This window comes from Engystomops pustulosus, chromosome 4, assembly GCF_040894005.1.
Source record: "Engystomops pustulosus chromosome 4, aEngPut4.maternal, whole genome shotgun sequence".
Lineage (NCBI taxonomy): Eukaryota > Metazoa > Chordata > Amphibia > Anura > Leptodactylidae > Engystomops > Engystomops pustulosus.
The window spans coordinates 68,858,978-68,880,971 of NC_092414.1; the positions used below are offsets into that span (position 1 = coordinate 68,858,978).

The following is a 21,994-nucleotide window of genomic DNA, read 5'->3' on the forward strand; positions in this document are numbered from 1 at the left end:
GATCATCAAGCAGAAAGAGGGAGAAGTGCTTTAGGGGGCATGGTGGAGGGAAGGCAGTGTAATAGCCTGTAAAGCAGCAGCAGTAAGGAGGGGCTCTGTTAACAACCCCACAAGTCCTTCTGGCTCATAAGCATAATTTTAAAAGTTGCTTTTAGAAGGAAGGAGACCAGGGACATTTAAGTAAGAGTTTCTGGTTTATCATGCTTGATTTTTTTTTTTCGATTTCCTTTAATGGATGAATTTATCTTAATTTAAACACTAGGATCCCGACTAATTATTAAAATAGGGATTATGTTTCACTTCTTTACACCTCTGCAGTTAAGAGTAAGTGCTGCCGCGCCTTCAGAGTCTTTGGGACTGATTGAGATGTGCACGGATGTTTCTGTCAGTACCACTGACCATAAATGGAAAGAGATTTTTTGCCTCCAATTCTATCAAACATCTACAGTGATCAGATAATTGTCATATACCCTGTGGAAATGTGATCAATGTCTCCCAAAATAAATGTACATACCATTGGAAGCTAGTCTATTCGCTCCTCCCAAGGCATTGAATGCACCGTGAATATTTGTAACCTGAAAGACAAGCACCCATTACTACACGCAAGTAGTATCCTAAGTTAATAAGGTACATTGTGTGGTGGCTTTTCCCACATCCTGTTAATGCCATTTACCATTATATCACACAGGTGCACGGCTCATTAGATCACAGTAAATGAGTAATAAGAGCTGTGTATTATAGAAACTCTATACAGCCGGTCCCCTACTTAAGAACACTCAACTTACATACAACCCCCAGTTACAAACGGACCTGTGGATATTGGTAATTTATTGTACTTTAGTCCTAGGCTACAATAATCAGCTGTAACAGTTATCACATGTGTCTGTAATGAAGCTTTAGTGTTAATATTGATTCTTATGACAACCCAACATTTTTAAAATCCAACTGTCACAGAGACCTGGCTGGGATTTCAATGATAGAATATACAGTTCCGACTAACATACAAACTCAACTTAAGAACAAACCTACAGACCCTATCTTGTATGTAACCCGGGGACTGCCTGTATATAGATAAATATGTGAAAAGAGGCAACAATAATACACACCACATAAGGTACAGTGGGGAATATTTTGGGTGAATGCACCTGTGTGATTTCACATGACCATGGGCAGATTTATATCCACTATATGCTAAATATAGCTTTCTAATGAGCGACAGTAAGCAGAGAGAACCACGTGGAATTGATATTGATACCTTTTTATAGATATGTTTTAACCATCAGTATTAAAATCCACCCTGCAGGCCGGATCTCTGAGGCTGAGGCCACTTAGTACATTTGTCTGTAGTTGCGAGCACAATCTCTGGCAGGTCAGACCTGTTTAGACCAAGTCTGATGTGGCGTATACTTGGTTATAGTCTCCGGTGGTTTTCTGGCAGAGACTATAGTTAATGCGTGTACCCAGGGTTTTCACCACCCGCCCCAACCAAAGTGGCGTGCCAAGCGGAAAACTCTCCAAAGTGACAGAGAAGGGGAGATTTGCAGGTCTTCTCTACTAGAAAACTGGAGGAGAAGCTATAGTAAATATCCCCCACTGTACTGTTGGTTTTGGTGTATATTATTTTTGCCTTTTTTTTCACATCTTTCTTTACCATAATGGTCTATGCATAGGCATTTTAATTTAAAGGACATCCATCACCAGATCGAGGATTTTAAACCAAGCACACTGACATACTGGTGCGTGTCCACTCTGGCAGGATCTGCTCATCTTTCAGCTTCTTATGCCCTAGTATTTAAGGGAAAAAAGGCTTTTAAAATTATGCAAATGAGCCTGAGGGGCTCCAGGCTCTATGGGCGTTAATGGAGCATGGAGCCCCACAGGCTCATTTGCATCATTTTTTAAGTGTCTTTCAACAAAAGCAAGGGCATAAGAAGCTTAAAGAACAGCACATCCTGTCAGAGGGGGCACACAACAGTATGTCTACATGTTTGGTTTACAATCCTTGATTTTATGATATTATACATAGACTATTAAAGGACATCTAACTTAGAAGTGGCTATATTTACCAGGGGAAATTTATCAAGGCTTGTACGCCTGTTGCCCGACATAGAAGTCCCAAAATAAATTATTGGCGCAGCACCAAGAATTGCAATTATTTACCCTCATAGCCCAGTGGGTGTGCAAGGGGGCGGAAAGGGGCATCCCCAGCAGAGTAAAATTGTACGCCGGTGCAGCGTCTGGCGTGGTGGCGAGGGGCGCATCTAGCAAGTATAAAGTTTGGTGTGGTGATACATGTTAAAACAGGATGACTGGATATTGAAGCAGAAGCCAATAACACGTTTGTTATGCAGTACTCTATAAACCCTAAATGAATTGTGGCATTTAAGACCAAAATTCATATTATTATGATATTTTCTATAAAACTTGGGTATCTGGGGCACCAACATTTCATATTATATTAAGTAACGGCATCTAAAGTTGTCCATACACATTACAGACGTATTGCTAAAAGTGCCAGTTTCAATGGCACCAAACAACTTCTAATATGTATGGGCAGCTTCAGCCTCCCTAATTCCAGACACAGAGGATGTCTAACATTTCTCAGAGTGCATGTGATTGCTAAAAGAGATTGCCAACTCCTTAAGTACCACATCACATAATTTATCCTGGAAGCTTAGGAGCGCCTCTGGGTGGGTACAAAAGTTAGATAACATAGGTGGCATAATAAACATTCACTCTCTGAGGTCATGTACTGAGCTCATCTAGACGCCATCAACACAAGACGCACATTCAGGCTGTACTCACTCCCACTGATGTAGGAAAGCTAAAAATCGTATTACCATGATTGCATTAAAAAGAGAGCTGACATGAAGAGACCTTGCCACATCCTTACAGAGCTGGTGCCAGCATTGTTCTGGTGACGCAGATGCTTCAGGTGGTTTAGTCACTCGCCAGTATTTGAGTAAACACAAATGTTCCAGCGCACACTAATCCATTGTCTTAAGTAAACTATTAAGAGGCTACATGGTTCATAGCAATCTTTGAAACATTGTATTATCAAGTTTATTGAAAACATGCACATGCAGATTTCTTTAGGTTGTGGATCAGAAGTGTCAATGAGATCAATGGTCATTTTAAAGTGAAATCCTTCACTTGCATCATGAAAAGGATGAAGCAACATTAAAACCTCATTAAGGCAAACAATGACATTTCCATAGAGAATACAGCAACAGTTTTATCGGAACTCTGTATTTCTTAGTAATGCTCCGTGGAACATGGTTTCCTTAACCACTTAGTTACCAGCCTATTTCCATTTCCGTTTTTCACTACTCTTTCCTGGAACCATATCTTTTTTTTTTTTAATTTTTCTATTTACAGAGACACACGAGGGCTTATTATCTGCGGGACAAATTTCTCTTTCTACTGGCAACCTTTTATATTTTGTTCAGTGTACAGGGAAGCTGGAAAAATATACATACTCGAGTATAAGCCTAATTTTTCAGCACATAAAATGTGCTGAAAAACCATAACTCTGATTATACTCGAGTCAAGGGAAAAAAAAACAAAAAGGGAACTCACCTTCTGACGCTCCCCGGCATCCATCGCAGCTCCGACATCGGGTCCTGGTCCGTCAGAGTCTTCGTCAGCCGCAACGGCACACACAATGATGTCAGCTTGCGGCTGACGTCATGGTGCCTGCGACAGGCCGGTAGGGGCTGGCAGACTATATACTCGAGGGGGCTGGCAGGCAGCCTATATACTTGATGGGGCTGGCTGGCTATATACTGGGGGGGCTGTGACCAATGCATTTCCCACCCTCGGCTTATACTCGAGTCAATAAGTTTTTCCTTTTTTTGTGTCAAAATTAGGGGTCTCTGCTTATGCTCGGGTCGGCTTATACTCGAGTATATACGGTAATTCCAAATATATTGGAATTGCCAAAAAAAACAAACACACTTGGGCCATATGCCATGCCTTGTTTTTACATCTTTTCCTTTGTGATACAAATAACTGCTCTCCTTTATATATTGGGTCTGTACAATTAAACCTATATAAATTTACTATGTTTCAATTTCAATTTTCGTGGATACTATTTTGGAGATTGTACAGCCTTTTGATCACTTTTTACTAAAATTTTTTGCTAAATGGCAAAAAAGTTTACCAGGGCAAGTACAAGCCCCTAACATTATAACACATATTGTGCTTGTCCTGGTCACGTTACATGCTGGCAGTGATTTCCCGGATCCTGGCGACTTCTGGAAGATCAAGACAGGAGTGATTTGTTACATGCATGCACATCCCGCCATGATAACCACTGCCACGTCAGGAGGGACAGGCATACTGCCACCCTAATCAACTGGAAGTCAGCAGGATGGGTAAAACTTGAAGGAAAATAAACTGGTTATACGGCATAAGATGCATAGTTGGAGAACGTCGTGTGTTCAAATTATGAAAATACTCACGCTGTGCACCACCTAAGACATCTTGTATCAAAAGAAGGGGGGAGGGGGAAAAGATTGGGACAAAGAAAAAAAAGTTGTGAGTGTAATATAACCTTTATTTAGATCTCTAACATCATGAATATATTTTCACATTAATAAATGAAAATAACTAGTGTGGCATTATTTGTGTTGCCATACTTGATCTTGGCCACATTAGTTGTAAGGTAACAACTAGGGATGTAAGCACAGGTAGGGGTCCCCTTTTATTATGTCCCTCCTGTAATCAGTCAGGATCCCACTAATAATTTGTTGTGGGAATCTTAGAGGAGACAGACTGTGTAATACAATTAATTCCAAAATAGCAGTTCATAGAAGGCATCAGAGTCGCTGCCTAACATCGCAGCTGGCACTGTGCCTGAGCCGATCGCTGTGGTTTGAGACAAATGCGGCTGGATGTATAGTGCGTCGCGTATCCCCTCACTGCAGCGCTGCTGATGATAGCGTCTCAGATCGCGTGCGTCCTGACACTGTCTACTAGATTACGCTTCTATGATTGATTGTAAAAGATGCTGCTAGAGGGAAGGATATTGACACTAGTGCTGTCCCTCAATTGGTTCTATCCCTAAGCTATGGCCATAGATAATAAGATAATACACAGTCTGTCTCTTCTAAGATTCCCACAACAAATTATTAGTGGGATCCTGACCGATTACAGGAGGGACATAATAAAAGGGGACCCCTACCTGTGCTTACATCCCTAGTTGTTACCATACACCTAATGCGGCCATGATAAAGTATGGCAGCATAAATAATGCCATACTAGTTCTTTTCATTTACTAATGTGAAAATATATTCAGGATTTTAGAGATCTAAATACAGGTTATAATTTATTACACTCACAACTTTTTTTCTTTGTCCCAATCCCCCCCCCCCCCTTCCTTCTTTTGATACATGGCATAAGATGCAGCAACAAGGCATTTATTAACCTTAAACCTTGAAACTCTCTGAGAAATGCTGGTCATACAATTCTAGAGTTCTGCCTAAAAAGTAAATAAAATGTTCCTGCATTTTTAATACATAAGGATGTATCATTGTTACTGAACTGAGGATTAGTCGTACTGATGTGCATGCTTACCTGTAAAGTATCCCCAAAGCTTAGCTTGTGAATGAAGTGGCTCATATCAGGGTTCTGAGGTTGAGCTGTGGCACTGTGTGTGGATACATGGAAATTTCCAGGCACCTAATCAACAAAAAGTTGTGGGGTTATTTAGGTTGTCATAATTTAAAAGTCACTTATTTAGATCTTAGCCATCTATCAATAAATTTGATGAGCAAATCTCATTTGAAAAGGTAATCTAGCATCAAAAACATGCATGGATAAACCAGGGACACTTACTCATAGATCCAGGAACCAAAACTGTGGTAATCTTCTTATATTTCTTATCTAGGCTTCCTTCCTTCTAAATATAAACTTTAAAAAATATGCTAATTAGCCAGAATGGCTCTGAGGGTATTAAAAGAGCCTCTCAGTGCTGTAGCTTCACAGTCTGTAACACTTTGCTGCCCTCCATTAGACAAGTTGATTTTAGAAGGTTATGGATAACAAATATAAGAAGACTACCAGTCACAGTGTCTGGTTCAATGAGTAAGTGTCCCTGGTTTATCATGCCCGACTTTGATGGTAAATTTCCATTAAAGGGAAGCTGTCACCAGATATGAGGCCCCTAAACCAGTAGCATGTCCTTGTGCTGCTGATAGTTCAAACCTGCCGCCAGCTTCCATAACACCTCTAGCAGCTTTTGGCTACATACATTCTTGGCCGACAGCCATCACTCCCTATTGCCCAAATCTCCACCTTAAATGTGGTGGTTTCAGGTAGATTGTAGTAATTAAGATTCATTAAGACTTTGAAGGGACTTGAAAAGTTGGCTCCACTACAACTCTCTAGACTGTTATATCACTGTTTAATAGTTTCCATGGGGCGTTGTACGATTGTCCTAGTACAATTCGTGTCCCACCCATATTATGGCATTAGCTTTCACATAACCCACATCCACAAGTTATTAAATATTCAACAACTCATTCAGACATCATCTTTAGTCCCACATATAATTAGATGTCATCAAAAGTAACAGTGAACACACAACTTAGTTATGTCTGGAATTCCACGTCCTCTCTGCTGCGGAACAGATTTGTATGATATCAATACACAGTTTACATTATGGGGTTATAAAGCAGCATTATACATTAAACAAGTCACTGAAGGATGTTGCCTTTAGTAAAACTAGTAGAAACTAACATATCAGACACAAGACAGGAGACATTAGTAGTTTACAACTATACCTTGTTTATAGTAAAGCGTCCTTCAAACCGGCATCCATTTCCATTACTCAGTGGGATTTTCATGGAGTTATCAATGTGGCCAACTTCATGTCTGCCCATTTCATCCTGAATATCCAGCCCCACCACTAAGAAGGAAGGAAACATCATTCAAACTCAACTGAAATCAGAAAATAGGACATCCGCACACCTCTGTAAAGTCCGTCAAGGGAGTGGTTGTCATGGAAGGGGCATACAGTAATGAGCGCATGGCCCCCTTCATCTGCCGGAAGTATATGGGACGTCACAGGAAGTCGGAAGCCTGCTGATGACGAGTCACATAAACCACAACTCATGCGGATTTCAGACAAAAGTTTACCAGCGTGAAGACATTAAGGGAGACCCTATTAGGGTCTTGTACTTACCATAGTGAGCAAGTTATTAGTGGCCAACTCTTTTGAAGCCAGTCTCCAAGATTAAGGCCATCTGCACACGAACGTGGCTGAAATCAGCCATTAGAGACAAATCTCAAGGTGGATTTGCTTCAGTCTGGCATCGGTGTTTATGGATCCTTATAAAATATAGTCTATGAGTGATCCATCACATGCTTGCACATGCTCTTATTTTCATCGGATCGGTCCCATGGTCCTTTACAAAAAGACTGTGGGCTCTGATCTGTCAAAAAGTTTTGCATCTAGCGCAGCCATTTACTGACACTTAAGTAAAGAAAGAGTAGAGCAGGGACAATGTTTTCTTTATTCACTTTTATTAGGATCCCAAGAACACCTATTGACATGACACAGTACCGTGCACAGCCATGTCTCAGATTATTCTACCTCAACAAAAGGAATGGGGCACAGAGAACACCATACATGTATAGGTCCCAAATCTATCAGATATTTACGGTATGACTAATTGGGAAACTCCTTAGAAGTAAAGAACAAAATAGAAACTAGCACATTTTAGTACTCTGGGTACAAAGGAATGAGGAAAACCACTTATTACCGCCAAAAGATTTTTTTCACCCAAAATGCCATTTCTTCTGAGAACAAGGTTCATTTATTCCATTGGTATAAGATTTGTCTTTTGGAATTCTTTAGTTGTTTGGATATAGTTGATATGGTAGTCAACGTGGTAGAATGCCAGTTTGTAGTTACTAAGGTCTCCTGCAGATGAACATAAGGGGGACTGTGATCACGGTCCCCATAGATCTCTATGGCACCCGGTCACGTTGAGCACTGTGACCAAGTACGGAAAAATATAGGATCCATGTCTTATATCTTGTCGTATGACCTTGCCAGTCCCTCTGCTTTCATTGTCTCCTGCTAGATGAGTGCCTGGGGTGCGGCCTAGGCAAGCATTCGTTTGAGTGGATAAGGCAATTCAGGAAATGGCTAAAGCTCATTCAAATTTTTATATAAATTAATCTTAAGAAATGTGATGCTGCTTGAGAATTCTACACTTATTTTATACTTACATTCACAGTTCAGGTTCGGTAAGCTGATGTTCAGGTTGACATCTATTTTACCCCCACTCTCTTTATCTGGGTCATCTACGTACAGCTCATTAACACTGAAATAGAGACAATGCCAAGATGTCAACAATTATAATATGCAAAAGACTGGAAATCTTTAGGCATTAAATATCAAGATTTGAATAGTCTAAAAGACCCCTCCAAAAAATCCATACAAATAATAAGAAATGCACATCGTGCTAGGTCATGCGTAAGGTAACTTATCCGTGATTATCATTATCTAAATGAGGAGGATAGGGAAACCTTGCTGACAAGCAGTGATCTATGGTGCCCAAAATAATCTGCTATGCTTCCCTTTGGTGGTGTCTATCCTCTATAGGGGACATAAAGTGGAATGTATGAAGGAAAGAGAGCCATGTAGCATCACTGGTCCCTGATAAATGGGAATAAGTGCTCCCTGTGAATGGAGAAGTGGTGCTCTCCCTCCATGTTATGGGCTCCTACTTATACCACAATAGTGAATGTAGCGTTACTTCAGCTCACACACCCCTACTATATTCACTTGGGAGACTTCGGGGCCACCACTCTACCAAATTGGTCTTTGTAGAGTAGGTGACCATTTAATGGGTCAAGGGCTGCATGATGCTGGGTAAAAGAAGCACCTGACCACTTACTAAATAAAAGTAGATAAATATTTCCATTCAGCTCTTTGTAAGTGGAAATTTATCTTTGCTTTACTAGTCTGGCAAGTACAATTTATCTTCTGCGCTAATCTGATGGATATGGCTAATAAAATAATTATGTAACGTGGTGGTTAAATTTGTGCTGCTATTTTGGAATAAGAACATTCTGGGTGGATTAATACGTGTGCTCCAATCATCATTTACAAGGTGATTAAGAAAAAAAAAAAAAATCAAGAATCTGGGTCAGTGAAACTGCTAGTGACAATGAAAGCAGAATCCAATAAGGAATTAAGCTAGTCCAACAGATATATACATCATATGTAGCTCTGAATGAGCTGAATGAAATAAAATAGGGGATCCAGGGAAAAGGGTAACTCAAAAAATGGCCCTTATTTTCTCTCTCATATAGGAGAGTCACCACACATGGCAGAAAAGCCAGGGAAAAGGTGGTGTGAAAGGGGCCATCGATTGGAAGGGATAGAAATGTGGAAAGCACACATAATGATGGGACAAATTACACCCCTTATCATAGCATATGGGTAGCGTACATGAGCTGTTGAGATTTGAATGCTTAAACCTTCATTTTGGCTTGGCTTTTTTAAAAAGTTTTTTTGTGGCAACATTTTTTTATTTTGCGCCCAAGACAAACTCTCTTCCAAGTTCACCATAGCTGAGCTTTTTGCAGTGTTCCCAGAGTTATCACTGATTTACACAGGTAGAAACTGCAAATTTTTTTTTTTATGTAGAAAATTTGGCATAAATCCATATCTGCTTTTATCTTCCACAAGCCAATGTAATTATTGCTACTACATTATAATTATTTTGCAAATTATGGCTGCATCCATTAGTTTATTATATGTAGGCTGTACACTAAATGCTGTAACAACTAAAGTATGCCATCTAGGACATGAAAATTAAGATGGCGTGTAGTTGTACATATAAAACATCTGGTCGGGTGACATGTCATACATGAGTGTATCAAAGAAACTTTTTAATGATACCAAGAAAACCCAGGACAAGTAAAGATCAATCTATTATTTCTTGGCTGGAATAAAACCCAGTCTTCTCAGGCTACCAGGTCTTTACTACAATCTCATTCACAGGTTTTTTGTCAGATTTTAATATTTTGGGTTAATAGAGTTTAGGAATGGCCAAAAGTCTAGGCTTTGGAGGTACTTGGAGGATCTTGCAAGTAAAGTATTAATGGAGGACAAGGTTTATTACGGCTCAGAAAAAGAATGGCTGAATAATCATTACCACCTTCATCCTTTGAGTACAGAGCTTTTAATTCTGAGTTTTCTGCTTTCTATTGTAGAACCTGGGCAGCACGGTGGCCGAGTGGGTAGCACTTCTGCCTTGCAGTGCGGGGGTCCTGGGTTTGAATCCGACCAAGTTCAACATCTGCAAAGAGTTTGTATGTGCTCTCCATGTTTGCGTGGGTTTCCTCCGGTTTCCTCCCACACTCCAAAACATACTGGTAGGTTGTTTAGATTGGTCCCTGTCCCCATAGGGCTCACAATTTGGCATGCTTTGTACAGTGCTGTGTAATCTGTAGGCACTATATAAATACAGAATTATTGGTATTATTATAATAACCTGTGCCATGTAATACTTCAAGTCACCCGTGCAGGGTTTACATAAAACATCTTCAGCCTGGGCTCATTGGATCAGTAGACGCTGCTGCATCTTACTGTACTGTACATTTTAATGAAACCCACTTTACGTTGCTTTTGAGGCTTGCATTACCTTGCTCAATTTCTAGTAAAAGAAGGACTTCTAAATATGCATGCTACACAGGCAGAAATTGTATGAAAGGGTGGATGACGGAATGTGTAACAAAAATGATACGGCTTATATAACCCTAAAATTAGGAAGGCACCTGGAAAAGAGGGAGTGCCTTTCCTGTCGGTCCCACACTTATGTAACTACCTAAACACTGGCATCTGAGTGTTATTATGATAATACATGCCACACCTTCACAAAAAGCAGTTCTACCAAATCCACAAAATGTCTTACATAATCATTGTCATAAAATATTCAGTTTATAAGGTTGTAATTATCATGGAAACTAGGTTATGGTGAAAAAGTACATCTAATTACAGACCATCCACACGTGGAGAGAAACACGTCAGTGAGAGTATGGATCACGATACTGAGGGAACGGATAACAACTCCCAAAAATGGTCATTATCAGAGACAACCCACTGGAAAATCACCAATGAACCAGAAGTTGCCCAGGTGGCCTATAGCACTGTATAACTCCATAGGGGTAAGGAAAGTAATCAATAGAAAATAAACGCTTTTGTTTTCTATGGCAGTCATTATACCGCAATTCCACATGACGCTATACACCGCGGCCATAGGCTGCTCCCTTCGATCTCTCTTTATCCTCCAACAATCCATATCCGAAAACCTTAAATTGATGTGGAATACTTTCTGATGTTTCAATAAAGAAACTGATTCTTTTGCATAAGAATTAAGTGCAGAGTTAATATGTATTTATGCTGAAAGGGGTGGTACCCTACCTGTGCACCATTCAGCATATTTACTAATTTGTAGGCAATGAGAAAAATCTTCAGAGGGGCACCGATGTGTGAGAGGCAAGGGGACTCATATTATACCAGCCCCCGAAGATCCTAGCACTTGCATTGTTGTAAGGGCTTGGGTTTGTGCCCTACCTAGTTCTTAAAGGAACACATATTTTCCGGCCTCTTGCCACAATAACTGCTTGGCCAATGGCAATTAACCCTGGCTTAGGCGTTCTGAAAACCGTTTTGTAAACCAATATTGGAATGACTCGGAGCCTGTTCAGTCTGTCCTGACATCTGTTTGATAAACCATCAGACACCAAGCTTCAGGCTTCTCTGGAGTCCCATTCACCTTGGACTTTGTATACTAGATGACGGCTGATGACTTCTATTTATTATATTATATTTTGTCCTATTCCCATATGAAGGATGGCTGGACCATTATACAAGCTTTTTACCTTGTGTCACCCCACTGTACCTCATAGACTGTAAGCTCTTGCGAGCAAGGACCTCACTCCTTTTGTTCCTTTTGTTTGTGCTCTGTCATGTTTTATTATATTTGTATTTGTCCCCTATGATTTGTAAAGCGCTACGGAATATAATGGCGCTATATAAATAAAGATTATTATTATTATTCTGACTCGCATGTCTTCCTAAACCTCTGAATTATGGTTACACATGTCTTTCTGTCCAAGCCAAGTCTTATATGCATGTCAAGTCAGTTGTTGCTGAAGTGAAACTGTAGGGGTGCTCCCTCCTGCCCAACACAATCACTGAACGTATATAATGAGTGCCTATTATTGATGCAGACTGCTCCACAGACTGCTCTGATCTAGGTTCTGTGCGGCTTCTATGTCTTAAATGTACTCAGGATAACAAAATAACACATTTTCTAATTCGATATTTAATTGCATTCAATGAACTTAAAGCACAGCATATAATTCCAACCAGTCTCTCTCCGTCCTGGTGTAAACTATTTTAGCTGCCCCTGGACCCGGCCCTGGATCTTCTGAGTTTAGGGTCAGCAGACATATTGTTCTTCTGTGTGACGCTGCACTGAGCTGCTCTCTGCCTCTAGCCCTCACCATTGCCTTCCAGGACACACACACACACACCTTACCGAGAGTAAAGTTTCAAGCTACAGGCAGATAAGGTCTTTTTCCAGGGGAGGGAGGTATATAGCATATCTGACAGTATGTAATGGCTCTAATAGCAGGGGAGAATGTCATTTGTAATATGCACCTCATGGAGGTCATCATCTCATCTCCAATCGGTCTCATCTCTTTCCAAGTGTCAGATACTATTACAATGTTCTGAAGCTAAATGAAAGTGTATATAAACCTGTACTCTGTTAATCTATCCACATTATCAGCTCACAGCACTAAATCATTCATGAAGTTTCTGCTTAGAGAGTCCCCACCCACACTCTAGAATTTTACTCTAATCAGCTTAAGGAGTGATAGCAGCTAATATATGTAGAAAAAAACAAATAACCACGCTCAATTAGTGTAACAAAAAGCACAACGTGCTAGCGTTATCTCTGCTACCTACAGCTTGTTACACTAATTAAATGTGGTTATTCGTTTTTTCTACATACCGTATATACTCGAGTATAAGCTGACCCGAGTATAAGCCGAGGCCCCTAACCATTTTACCACCAAAAAATAAACTTACATACTCACCTTCCGTTGCGGCTTCCCGATGCTCGTCATGGGTGCTCTTCTGTCTTCTTTTCGCTGTAACAGCCGGTAGAGACGCGTCCATGCGATTTGCTGGCCAGCACATACTATGGTGCAGCCGCTGGTGACGTTATAGTATGCGCCTGCCGTCAGATCGCATGTACGCGTTTCTGCCGGCTGTTACAGAGGAAAGAAGACAGAAGAGGAGCCGCGTCAAAGATCGGGAGCCGCAACAAGCAGTGGGGACGCCAGAAGGTAATTATGCAAGTTTATTTTTTTTACTGACTCGTGTATATGCCGAGGTGACAGTTTTCATCGCATTTTTTTGTGCCGAAAAACTCGGCTTATACACAAGTATATACGGTATATTGTCGGACTAAGAAAGAAGTCCTGTGTTAACCACAGCTAAAAAACGTTGCCGAACATTTTAGTGATTTAAGTGAGATGAGCTAAAAGAGCAATAAAACTGAGTAAAACGGTAAAGAAATGGGTTAAAAATTATCTTTATTTTATAAGCATAATAGGGCATTAAATTTGATAATTTCATGGGCAAACCCCTTTAAAAATAGCCCACCATCAAATCCATTCTGTAACCTACTGGGTTTGCACCCACAGTATTACACATTATGCACCGGCAAAATCACCATGAAAAAAAATTCACAGCAAATAAACAGCTGCCTATAATAAACACAGGTTATTAAAGCCTTAATTATCTTATTTTAAAAGAACATTTGTCGTCATGTACTTCGTGTACCGAGCAGAGAGATTAAATATTAAATAAATAAGATGTCCCCCAATTAAAATGGAATACCTACGTAAACAGATGTGAGATCGCTGCACCATCTTGCTTAGGTATGTAATGCCCAGGTATAAAATAGGTCAAGCATCCCAGGCATCCACCCTCATCAAAAGCTGCATACCAGTGTAATAGCATAAGAATTTATAAAGTGCTTCATAACTACCCTGATAAGATACACAAAATCTTTGTTTTTCTTTCAGCAATGAAGGAGCAAGTAAAACATTCCTAAGAGGTAGAAGTCATAGTTATAATGTCTAAGCAGGAAAGATGGGCAAACAGAAGGGTCTTTAACAGCGGACTACTTTCAAGGCCTAGACTAGGTCATTGAAGCTCTAAAAATGGCAGGACCCGTTACATGTTCATGGGATATTGTGGACTAAGTTTACAGGGTTTCCTTACATCATGATGTGTATTGCTGGCAAGCAGGAAGAGGCAGTATAATGCCTGGGGCAAAATCCAGCATTCACAAAGATGTCACCTAGTACACCCCTACACTAACAAAACTACAGCTTAACAAGATGCCTTTATATTAAAGGCAATGTTCTCTTATCAGGATAATATACCTCGTCACGTCGCAAAAATTGGTCAAATTCTTTGGAGGACAAAAGAACATTACAAATTTTTATCAAATCTCAGACACTTGAAAAGTAAGAACCATAACTCAATTTACAGGACTTAAAACTAAATTGCTCACCATAAAAAAAGCAGTGTGATCTATAGACAGGACGTTATAGAGTAGGAGAAGCTAAGCAGATTCATACAATGTTTTTAGTACAATTTTTTATGTTCTACGTGTATGTGTGTACACACACATATATATATATATATATATATATATATATATATATATATACACTCTAACTATGATGTGAAGTCGTGGGAAGGCGCCATCAATGAATGATATCAGTCTCTGTATGTATATGAAGGACTGCCTAGGACTCCTCCACTGAGATTTTAAGGGGTTGCACCATCCACAGAGTGCTAAGGTCTGAGTGCTAAGACACCCATGATCATAAGAACGGACTCCCAGCAATCAGGAGAACATTATCCCCTGCTTACTGCAGGTAGAGCGCATTCTCCACCACACCAATAATAATAATAATTCCTTTATGTATATAGCGCACACAGATTACACAGCGCTGCACAGAGCTCTCCAAATTAGTCCCTGTCCCCATGTGGCTCACAATCTAATGAACCTACCAGTATGTTTTGGAGTGTGGGAGGAAACCCATGCAAACACAGAGAAACATACAAACTCTTTGCAGATGTTGACCCTGGGACTTGAACCCAGGACCCTAGCGCTGTAAGGCTGTAGTGCTAACAACTGAGCCACACCATTCAATTGTACAGGAGTGTCAAATTGTCAAGCACGTCGCTTGGTTATCTCCGGGACTGCCCGACTCTCAGTGAATTGGAGTGCCAGAGACACCTGAGCACTGTACCTGTCTATTTCCAACACTACCGTAACATTGAATGGAGTGACAGGACACATGCTCAGCCTGCCACACCACTCATTAGTGAGATTGGATGTCTGGGGATCCTGTGCTCATGAGACCCTCTCCGATCAGCTTGTTATAATCACAAGCTGCCAGCACATTAGACTGCACTACAATGTCACAGGTTCCCTTTAAAGTACCTGACAGTGCAAGCTACCATGACTTAACATTAAAAATTCTAACTTTGTTTTTTATAGTTTCTGGTCTGTTATGGTTGTTCTTTGTAAATCACACAGGCGCGTGTCTGTATAAAAACTGTGACAACAGAAATTCTGGGTACTCAGTTCTTGACCTAAATAACTGGAATGTTCCCGCAAAAATGAAAGTAGATTTGTCCAGAAGTGAGAACATCTAAGCTACAATAAGCAGACTGGAATCCCCACGTAACACCCAGGAAGTGACAGGGACTCGGAGCATGGAGCCATTCTCTGGTGTTAGTAGGCCATGCCTATTAGCATAGCTTTCATGTTACTACATATTCTTCAGAGGATCGACAGCTCACACAACAGAAATGTAATATTTAGTGTGTTTATTTTAATAGTATCTATGCGTTCGTATGGTTGCCAGGAAACAATAGTGACTTACATGCCCTAAGGATCATAAGTAATCAGATACTCCAGCAATATCAGTGTGTAACTAGTGTGAATCAGTGAATCTAGAAATGAGGAAACAGTGGATAGGAATGGAGTGAGTAGGAAAGGATTATTATATACAGGATTGAAGAATGACTAAAAGGAGAAACTACATTTAAATACACACAAAAACGAGAGAATGGATGACCCACACAATACCGCTCTCTATGTGTAAGGATTATTAAAGAGATGATCTCTCAAGTAATCCCAATTCATATTAGAAAGGAGTTACTTCATAGACCAGAACTGGATGTGTATATGTGAGGGTCTTACAGTGATCATTTGCTGTATGACAGAAGTATATAGGGACTTTTTCATCAATGGATCTACGTGCTTTAATGTGCTTAAAGTCAGAACAGTATATTTTACTATTGTAGCCTCAGCCAAATTTTTTTTAGTCTCTGATAATTGAATTTTAAAAATGTTGGTTGCTTTAACAGTTGTCAAAGATGTCTGCAATTAAGCTTTATTGTTAATCCTGGATCTTAAGGCAAAACTAGGGTTTGTATGCAAGTCGGGTGTTCTTAAGTAGAGGACCGCCTATACATCACGTTTTGGCACATTTCATAAACTAAGCCAACAGAGGGAAAGTACAAATTAGCCTTAAATCTACCGTCACCAGATTTTACCCTATTGAACCCTATGAAATGTCCTTTTTGGACTACCCTCTGAAATTTCGCCCGTTTACCTATAAAAAAAAAAAAAATCCCCTCCAAAGTCCTGTGAAAATGGTTCTGTGAGCTGCAGATGATAAGCCAGTTCCCACTTATTTCTTTATCTGCTCACAGAACCGCAAGACACAATCTGAAAAATGAGATTCTTAGCTTTAATATTATACAAAAAGCTAGCTTTTCCTCGCTATAGCGCCTGAAAAGAAACGCCCCTGCAGATCCACTCAGTTGGGCAAGTTTTGACTAAAACTGGGTACCATGTGCTTTGCTTCCACTGCAGAAAGTCCCCACTTCTCCCACTGAGCAGTTTAGAAACCCGAAGCTATGTACCTATTACTAAGTACTGGACCCACTACCAGGTACTTAAAGATACTTCAGACTTTTCCACTGAAAAAGGAGAAATCTTGAATGTTTTATTAGGATGATGCAGCATAAGAAGCAAAGAATTGTCCAGAAAACATTACAAAAGCTCAGAGAATGTCTGTGGGAAGCAGAGGAGTAGCGGCTAAAACAATCACCTTATATTAGGAAATGCTTTCAGGAATATGTCATCTGTTCAGAAATGAGCACATTCAGACAGAAATCCAGGTTTATCTTTGAGGTAAAATTCCATTTCTCTGCCCATTTCAGTGTCTTTGCTCACTGGTAGATGTGAGATGCATATTGGGTATGTCAATCAGCTATTCATACTGGTGGATACACCCCAACATACATCTAATAAAGTAGTGAATTTGGTCTGTAATGAGCTCTTTTCACGTAAAGGAATATGATGGACTTAGATGTCATCGTCTAAAGATGGAGTTATGGGTTGAAATTGACAAAGGCTTTTGGTTGCAGTATTTTACCTGTTACTGAGCTATCCACTAGAGGCTTAGATATCTAAGAGGACGAGGCTTGCTGGTGACTCTGCAGACATTGTTGGGACGTTTGTTCATATTATAACCATAGGGATATTAATATGTGACGCATAGTTATTACGCATGTAGTCTTCCTGAATGGCAATGTCATTAGTGTGGACAGCTTTACATGGATTTACCCTTGTACCGCTGCTTAGGGAAGGCTCTTAGGAGAAATTAAAAAACATTGTGTGTATATTTGATAAAGATAATATATTGATGGACTAAACAATTGTTTGGCTGCAAAATATATCCACATATCACATGCTGTATATACTCAAGTATAAGCCCATTTTTAACACAAAAACCTATTGACTCGAGTGTAAGCCTAGAGTGGAAAATGCATTGGTCACAGCCTCCACCCAGTACATAGCCAGTCTGCCCATGCCCCCCCCCCCAGTATATAGCCAGTCTGCCCATGCCCCCCCCCCCCCAGTATATAGCCAGTCTGCCCATGCCTCCCCCAGTATATAGCCAGTCTGCCCATGCCTCCCCCAGTATATAGCCAGTCTGCCCAGGCCCCCCCAGCATATAGCTAGCAAGCGGATGACGTCATGGTTTGCGACAACAGAGAATGTGGGGACCCAAAGAAGGAGCATCGGAAGAAGAGGGTGTCGGAAAGAAGAGACCCGAATATAAACAGAGCTAGGTTTTTTCAGCACATTTTTTACGCTGAAAAACTCGGCTTATACTCGAGTATATGAAGGTATATTCTTTATGGTTTATATGTGGTAAATACTTACATTTCATTTGCAATAAATCCAGTCAACTCCGACAAGAACAGGAAGGTGATGAAAAAACAGCAGCAAATGGAGACTGTATAAAGAATAAAAGAAAAAAAACAAAACATATAGATTGTTAATGGAGGAGTTAAAACAGGCGCCAAGATAGAAGGTCAGCGTGGATTTAACATATTAACCAAACACGGCTCAGATATCAACTGCGTCTCCCAGACCAATCAAAATGGCACCATTTAAGATGCACCTTACCAACAACACACAACAACCATAACTGTATAACGTTTTTGTCCCACCGTTGTCCATATCACATAGTATATAGACAGTGAGCTTAATCAAGAAGCGCTAGAACAGGAGAGGTGGGTGTGCCAGGCCACCGGGAAGTTGTCAGAGCTGAGCTTCCGTGCCCCAGTAAACAAACAGGGGCACGGGGATCTGATGGACCGCGGCAGGGGATAGCAGGAGCCCCGGAGCAGGAGAGTACAGGTTTATTCTTTAAATGCCCTCCTCAGCCTAGCTGCTACATTTTGATAACAGTTGGACACATCCCCATGTATTTCTATAATCTTATACAAAAGACCATGGTTCCCATGGCCCCGCATATGAGCAGATTTGTTGAGCTGTAAAAACGGAGCACGTCCTATTCCTCCCGCCGTTTGTGGCTCTACAAGTCTTTTTTACGGTCCCAGGTGACAGGGAGTTAAGAGACTAAGTTCATTAACATAGGGAAGTAGCAAGACTTCCGGCCTGTATGAAATCTCAGCAAAGCCGATTAGCCATTTTCATGGCTCACATACTAGGTAGTAGTGTTCTCAACGGATAAAGCCATTAGTCCAACTGAATGAAACAGCAGGAAAATTTTAAGCATGTTTGAATGTAGTATATGGGAGACTAGCTTCCAAAACTCTAACAAAAACATATAGAGAAATGAATAAAAAAAAAAAAAAAAAAAACTTCCACCCACCAATAAAGTTGACAAAGCTTCTAACTTATATTAAAAAAGGAGCCTGAACCATGGAGGTGGGAGTCCTATAGTCCCTCTCATGTAAGGGAACCTGTCATGAGGAGCCCTTTTGCTGGCTCCCCATGTTCCCAAAGAGTTTTTCTACAGTAAAAAAATGTCTTCCCCCCCCCCCTAAAAAAGGGTAAGTTCAACGTTTACCTTTCTGTATGTAGAGCTATGCCCGGTGTCCTCCCAGTGAGGAGTGGGGCAGACATGTATGACGTCCAGAGGGGGAGATGCGACGAGGGATTAAATTTGAAGTTTGAAATTTAAAGTTTCCTGTGGGTGGGGTGGGGAAACCAATCCTCACTGGCCACTTCCATGGAACAGGCATTAAACATTTATGGCACATCCTGTAGATCTAGCCGTAAATATCCATCAATGGAAAAAAAACCAGGATGTAGCCAATTTATTAATCAAATAATATGTCTGTGCAAGTTTTTTTTTATTAGCATTAGGTTTACTAATTATTATTTATGTGATCCAACAGTACAGGGGGTATAGTACATCCACTGCAACAATACGAGTATGATGTAAGAGAATAGAAATCGACCAATGGGAAAGTTCTTATTCCCACTTTTAGGCTACATTCACACGACAATGTGCCTGCCATACCGTAGCACGGTGGGCACACAACGGCGCCCGGGAGAGGAGGAGGGGGGGGGGGGAGCGCTGCTCACCCTCGCCCCTCTCCATAATACAGGGAAAGATAGGACATGTCCTATCTTTCTCCCAGGTACGGAACGTGCGCCCAATGCCGACTAGGGGGGGGACGTATACATGGCCTATATAAGTCCACCATACGGCAGAGTAAATGTAACTGTTATAGCGGAGTAACTTTGCATATACTGCCCATTTCATTACAGCCAGCACAAACATTCCAGTGACCCCATGTTAAATGGTTAATGCAGTAGACTCTGTAATCGTAATACCCGGTGGTCATGGATAAGTAGGACCTGAAAGATTATACTGTGTAGGACACAAAAGAGCATTGTGATAGCCCTAGAATTTAGCAAATCTGCATTGATGTCAGAGGAAATAAATACCGGGAAGAAACGTCTTAGCCAGCATGTGACTAGAATGTGAATTCAAATTCATACTGAAATTATAAAGCTCATTCCCAGATTTATAAGAATATATAAAACCCCATCTTACTCTTTGGATAACATTTCATTAAAATGAAATAGGATTTCACATGACTATGTGAACCACATGGGTCCATCCATTCAGGTCTAAAGAACAAGCAAATAATAGGAAATGTCCCGGGATGGAACTCTCATTTCTCATACAAAATGCTATATTAATAATTGTGTTACAACGTCACACAGTAGGAAGTGGAGGGTAGTTGCTGCCTCCGTCATCATAGCATGGACGCCAGATCATATATGACCACAAGAAGTGAAAGGAACATAAGGTTTAAGCAAGCCCATGCATGGGTCAATCTTCAGGAAACGACTGACAGCAATTTGTTTTGGCAGAGCCGAAGTGTATGTAGAAGTTGGGGAGCATTCGGTCAAAAGTCTATGTGAGGCTTCAGAACATTCATAACACTCATGTAAGAGGCAAGTGCAGGTAACAGAATAGCCGTGTAGTGTCTGGGATTGTCATCAGTTGTCTACATGTTGCTGAAAAAAACCTGCAGCGGAAATGCCTTTACACTGCAGATTTTTCATTTGCAGCAAATAGGTGACCGGTCACTGAAAATGAACCAGTCACCTACTTCTCCCCCACTAAACTACCAGCCTTCTCAAGTAGGGTGTGAAATATCCTTTCTAGCATACCCTATTTTATATGAAACCTCCCCCATTTATATAGAAAAGTCTCCTCCAAAGTCATGTAAAAATTAGCCTGGTCTCAGAGACTGAAGACCAGGGGGGTGGTCACTTTAGACACCAATATTTTGGGATCTATATCAACTAAAACCATGGTTCTTGTGGGGAGTGATGGACACTTCCTGCCAAGCAAGGAGACGCAAAAAAAAAAAAAAACCTATAGGGAGTCTAAAACAGGAACGCAGTCGCTAGGGAAGAGCAAGTAAAATTCATAACAATTTAAAAATGCCAAAAAGAACATATTATATAGTATAGACGGCAAAGTATAGATCCAGCTGTATATTACTTACTGATGGCGCCAGTGTAGGTGGGTTGTGTAAGGTCTTTGGGTACCTTCCGGTAGATGTCAAACCTAGAGTGAAAAATAAATAAATCAATCAGAAACACAACTTAAAGGACTCTGCCAAAGAAGAAATTCTGCAATTTTAACCCCTTAGTGATGTTTACACAATAAAGATAAATTTGAACCCTTTACTTTACAATTTTACTCAGTTTTATTACTGTTTTAGCTCCTATATAGTCAGTATAATATTCCAGAGTGTGGGTGGGTACTATCTGAGCAGACACTTCATGATTCCTCTGTGCTATGAGATGCTGTGTGCTGACAATGTGCTTAGATTATCAGAGTACAGGGTTTAGCTACACTTATTTAGCTTCTACACACTCCACATGCGCGTGCGTGCTGTGAGAGTGTAGAGTGTGCGCGCAGGGTGTAGCGAGTGTGCGGGGTGAGCATGCAGTGAAGAGGATTTTCATATATAAATAGCTGTATACAATGTTCACAGACGCTAAGAGTTAAAAAT

The 21,994-nt window shown here is 40.6% G+C and overlaps 1 protein-coding gene across 1 annotated transcript in view; it reads right to left on the reverse strand.

Moving 5' to 3' along the window:
- Positions 1 to 21,994, reverse strand: part of ERGIC1 (endoplasmic reticulum-golgi intermediate compartment 1) — a 63,109-nt gene that overhangs the window by 21,731 nt on the left and 19,384 nt on the right. Inside the window, exons 2-7 of the mRNA XM_072146172.1 lie at positions 21,482 to 21,543; positions 18,363 to 18,435; positions 8,239 to 8,333; positions 6,786 to 6,910; positions 5,578 to 5,682; positions 515 to 575 (exon numbers count right to left, since the gene is read on the reverse strand). Of these exons, the coding sequence (XP_072002273.1) occupies positions 515 to 575; positions 5,578 to 5,682; positions 6,786 to 6,910; positions 8,239 to 8,333; positions 18,363 to 18,435; positions 21,482 to 21,543 (521 nt within the window). The remainder of the gene's footprint in view (positions 1 to 514; positions 576 to 5,577; positions 5,683 to 6,785; positions 6,911 to 8,238; positions 8,334 to 18,362; positions 18,436 to 21,481; positions 21,544 to 21,994) is intronic.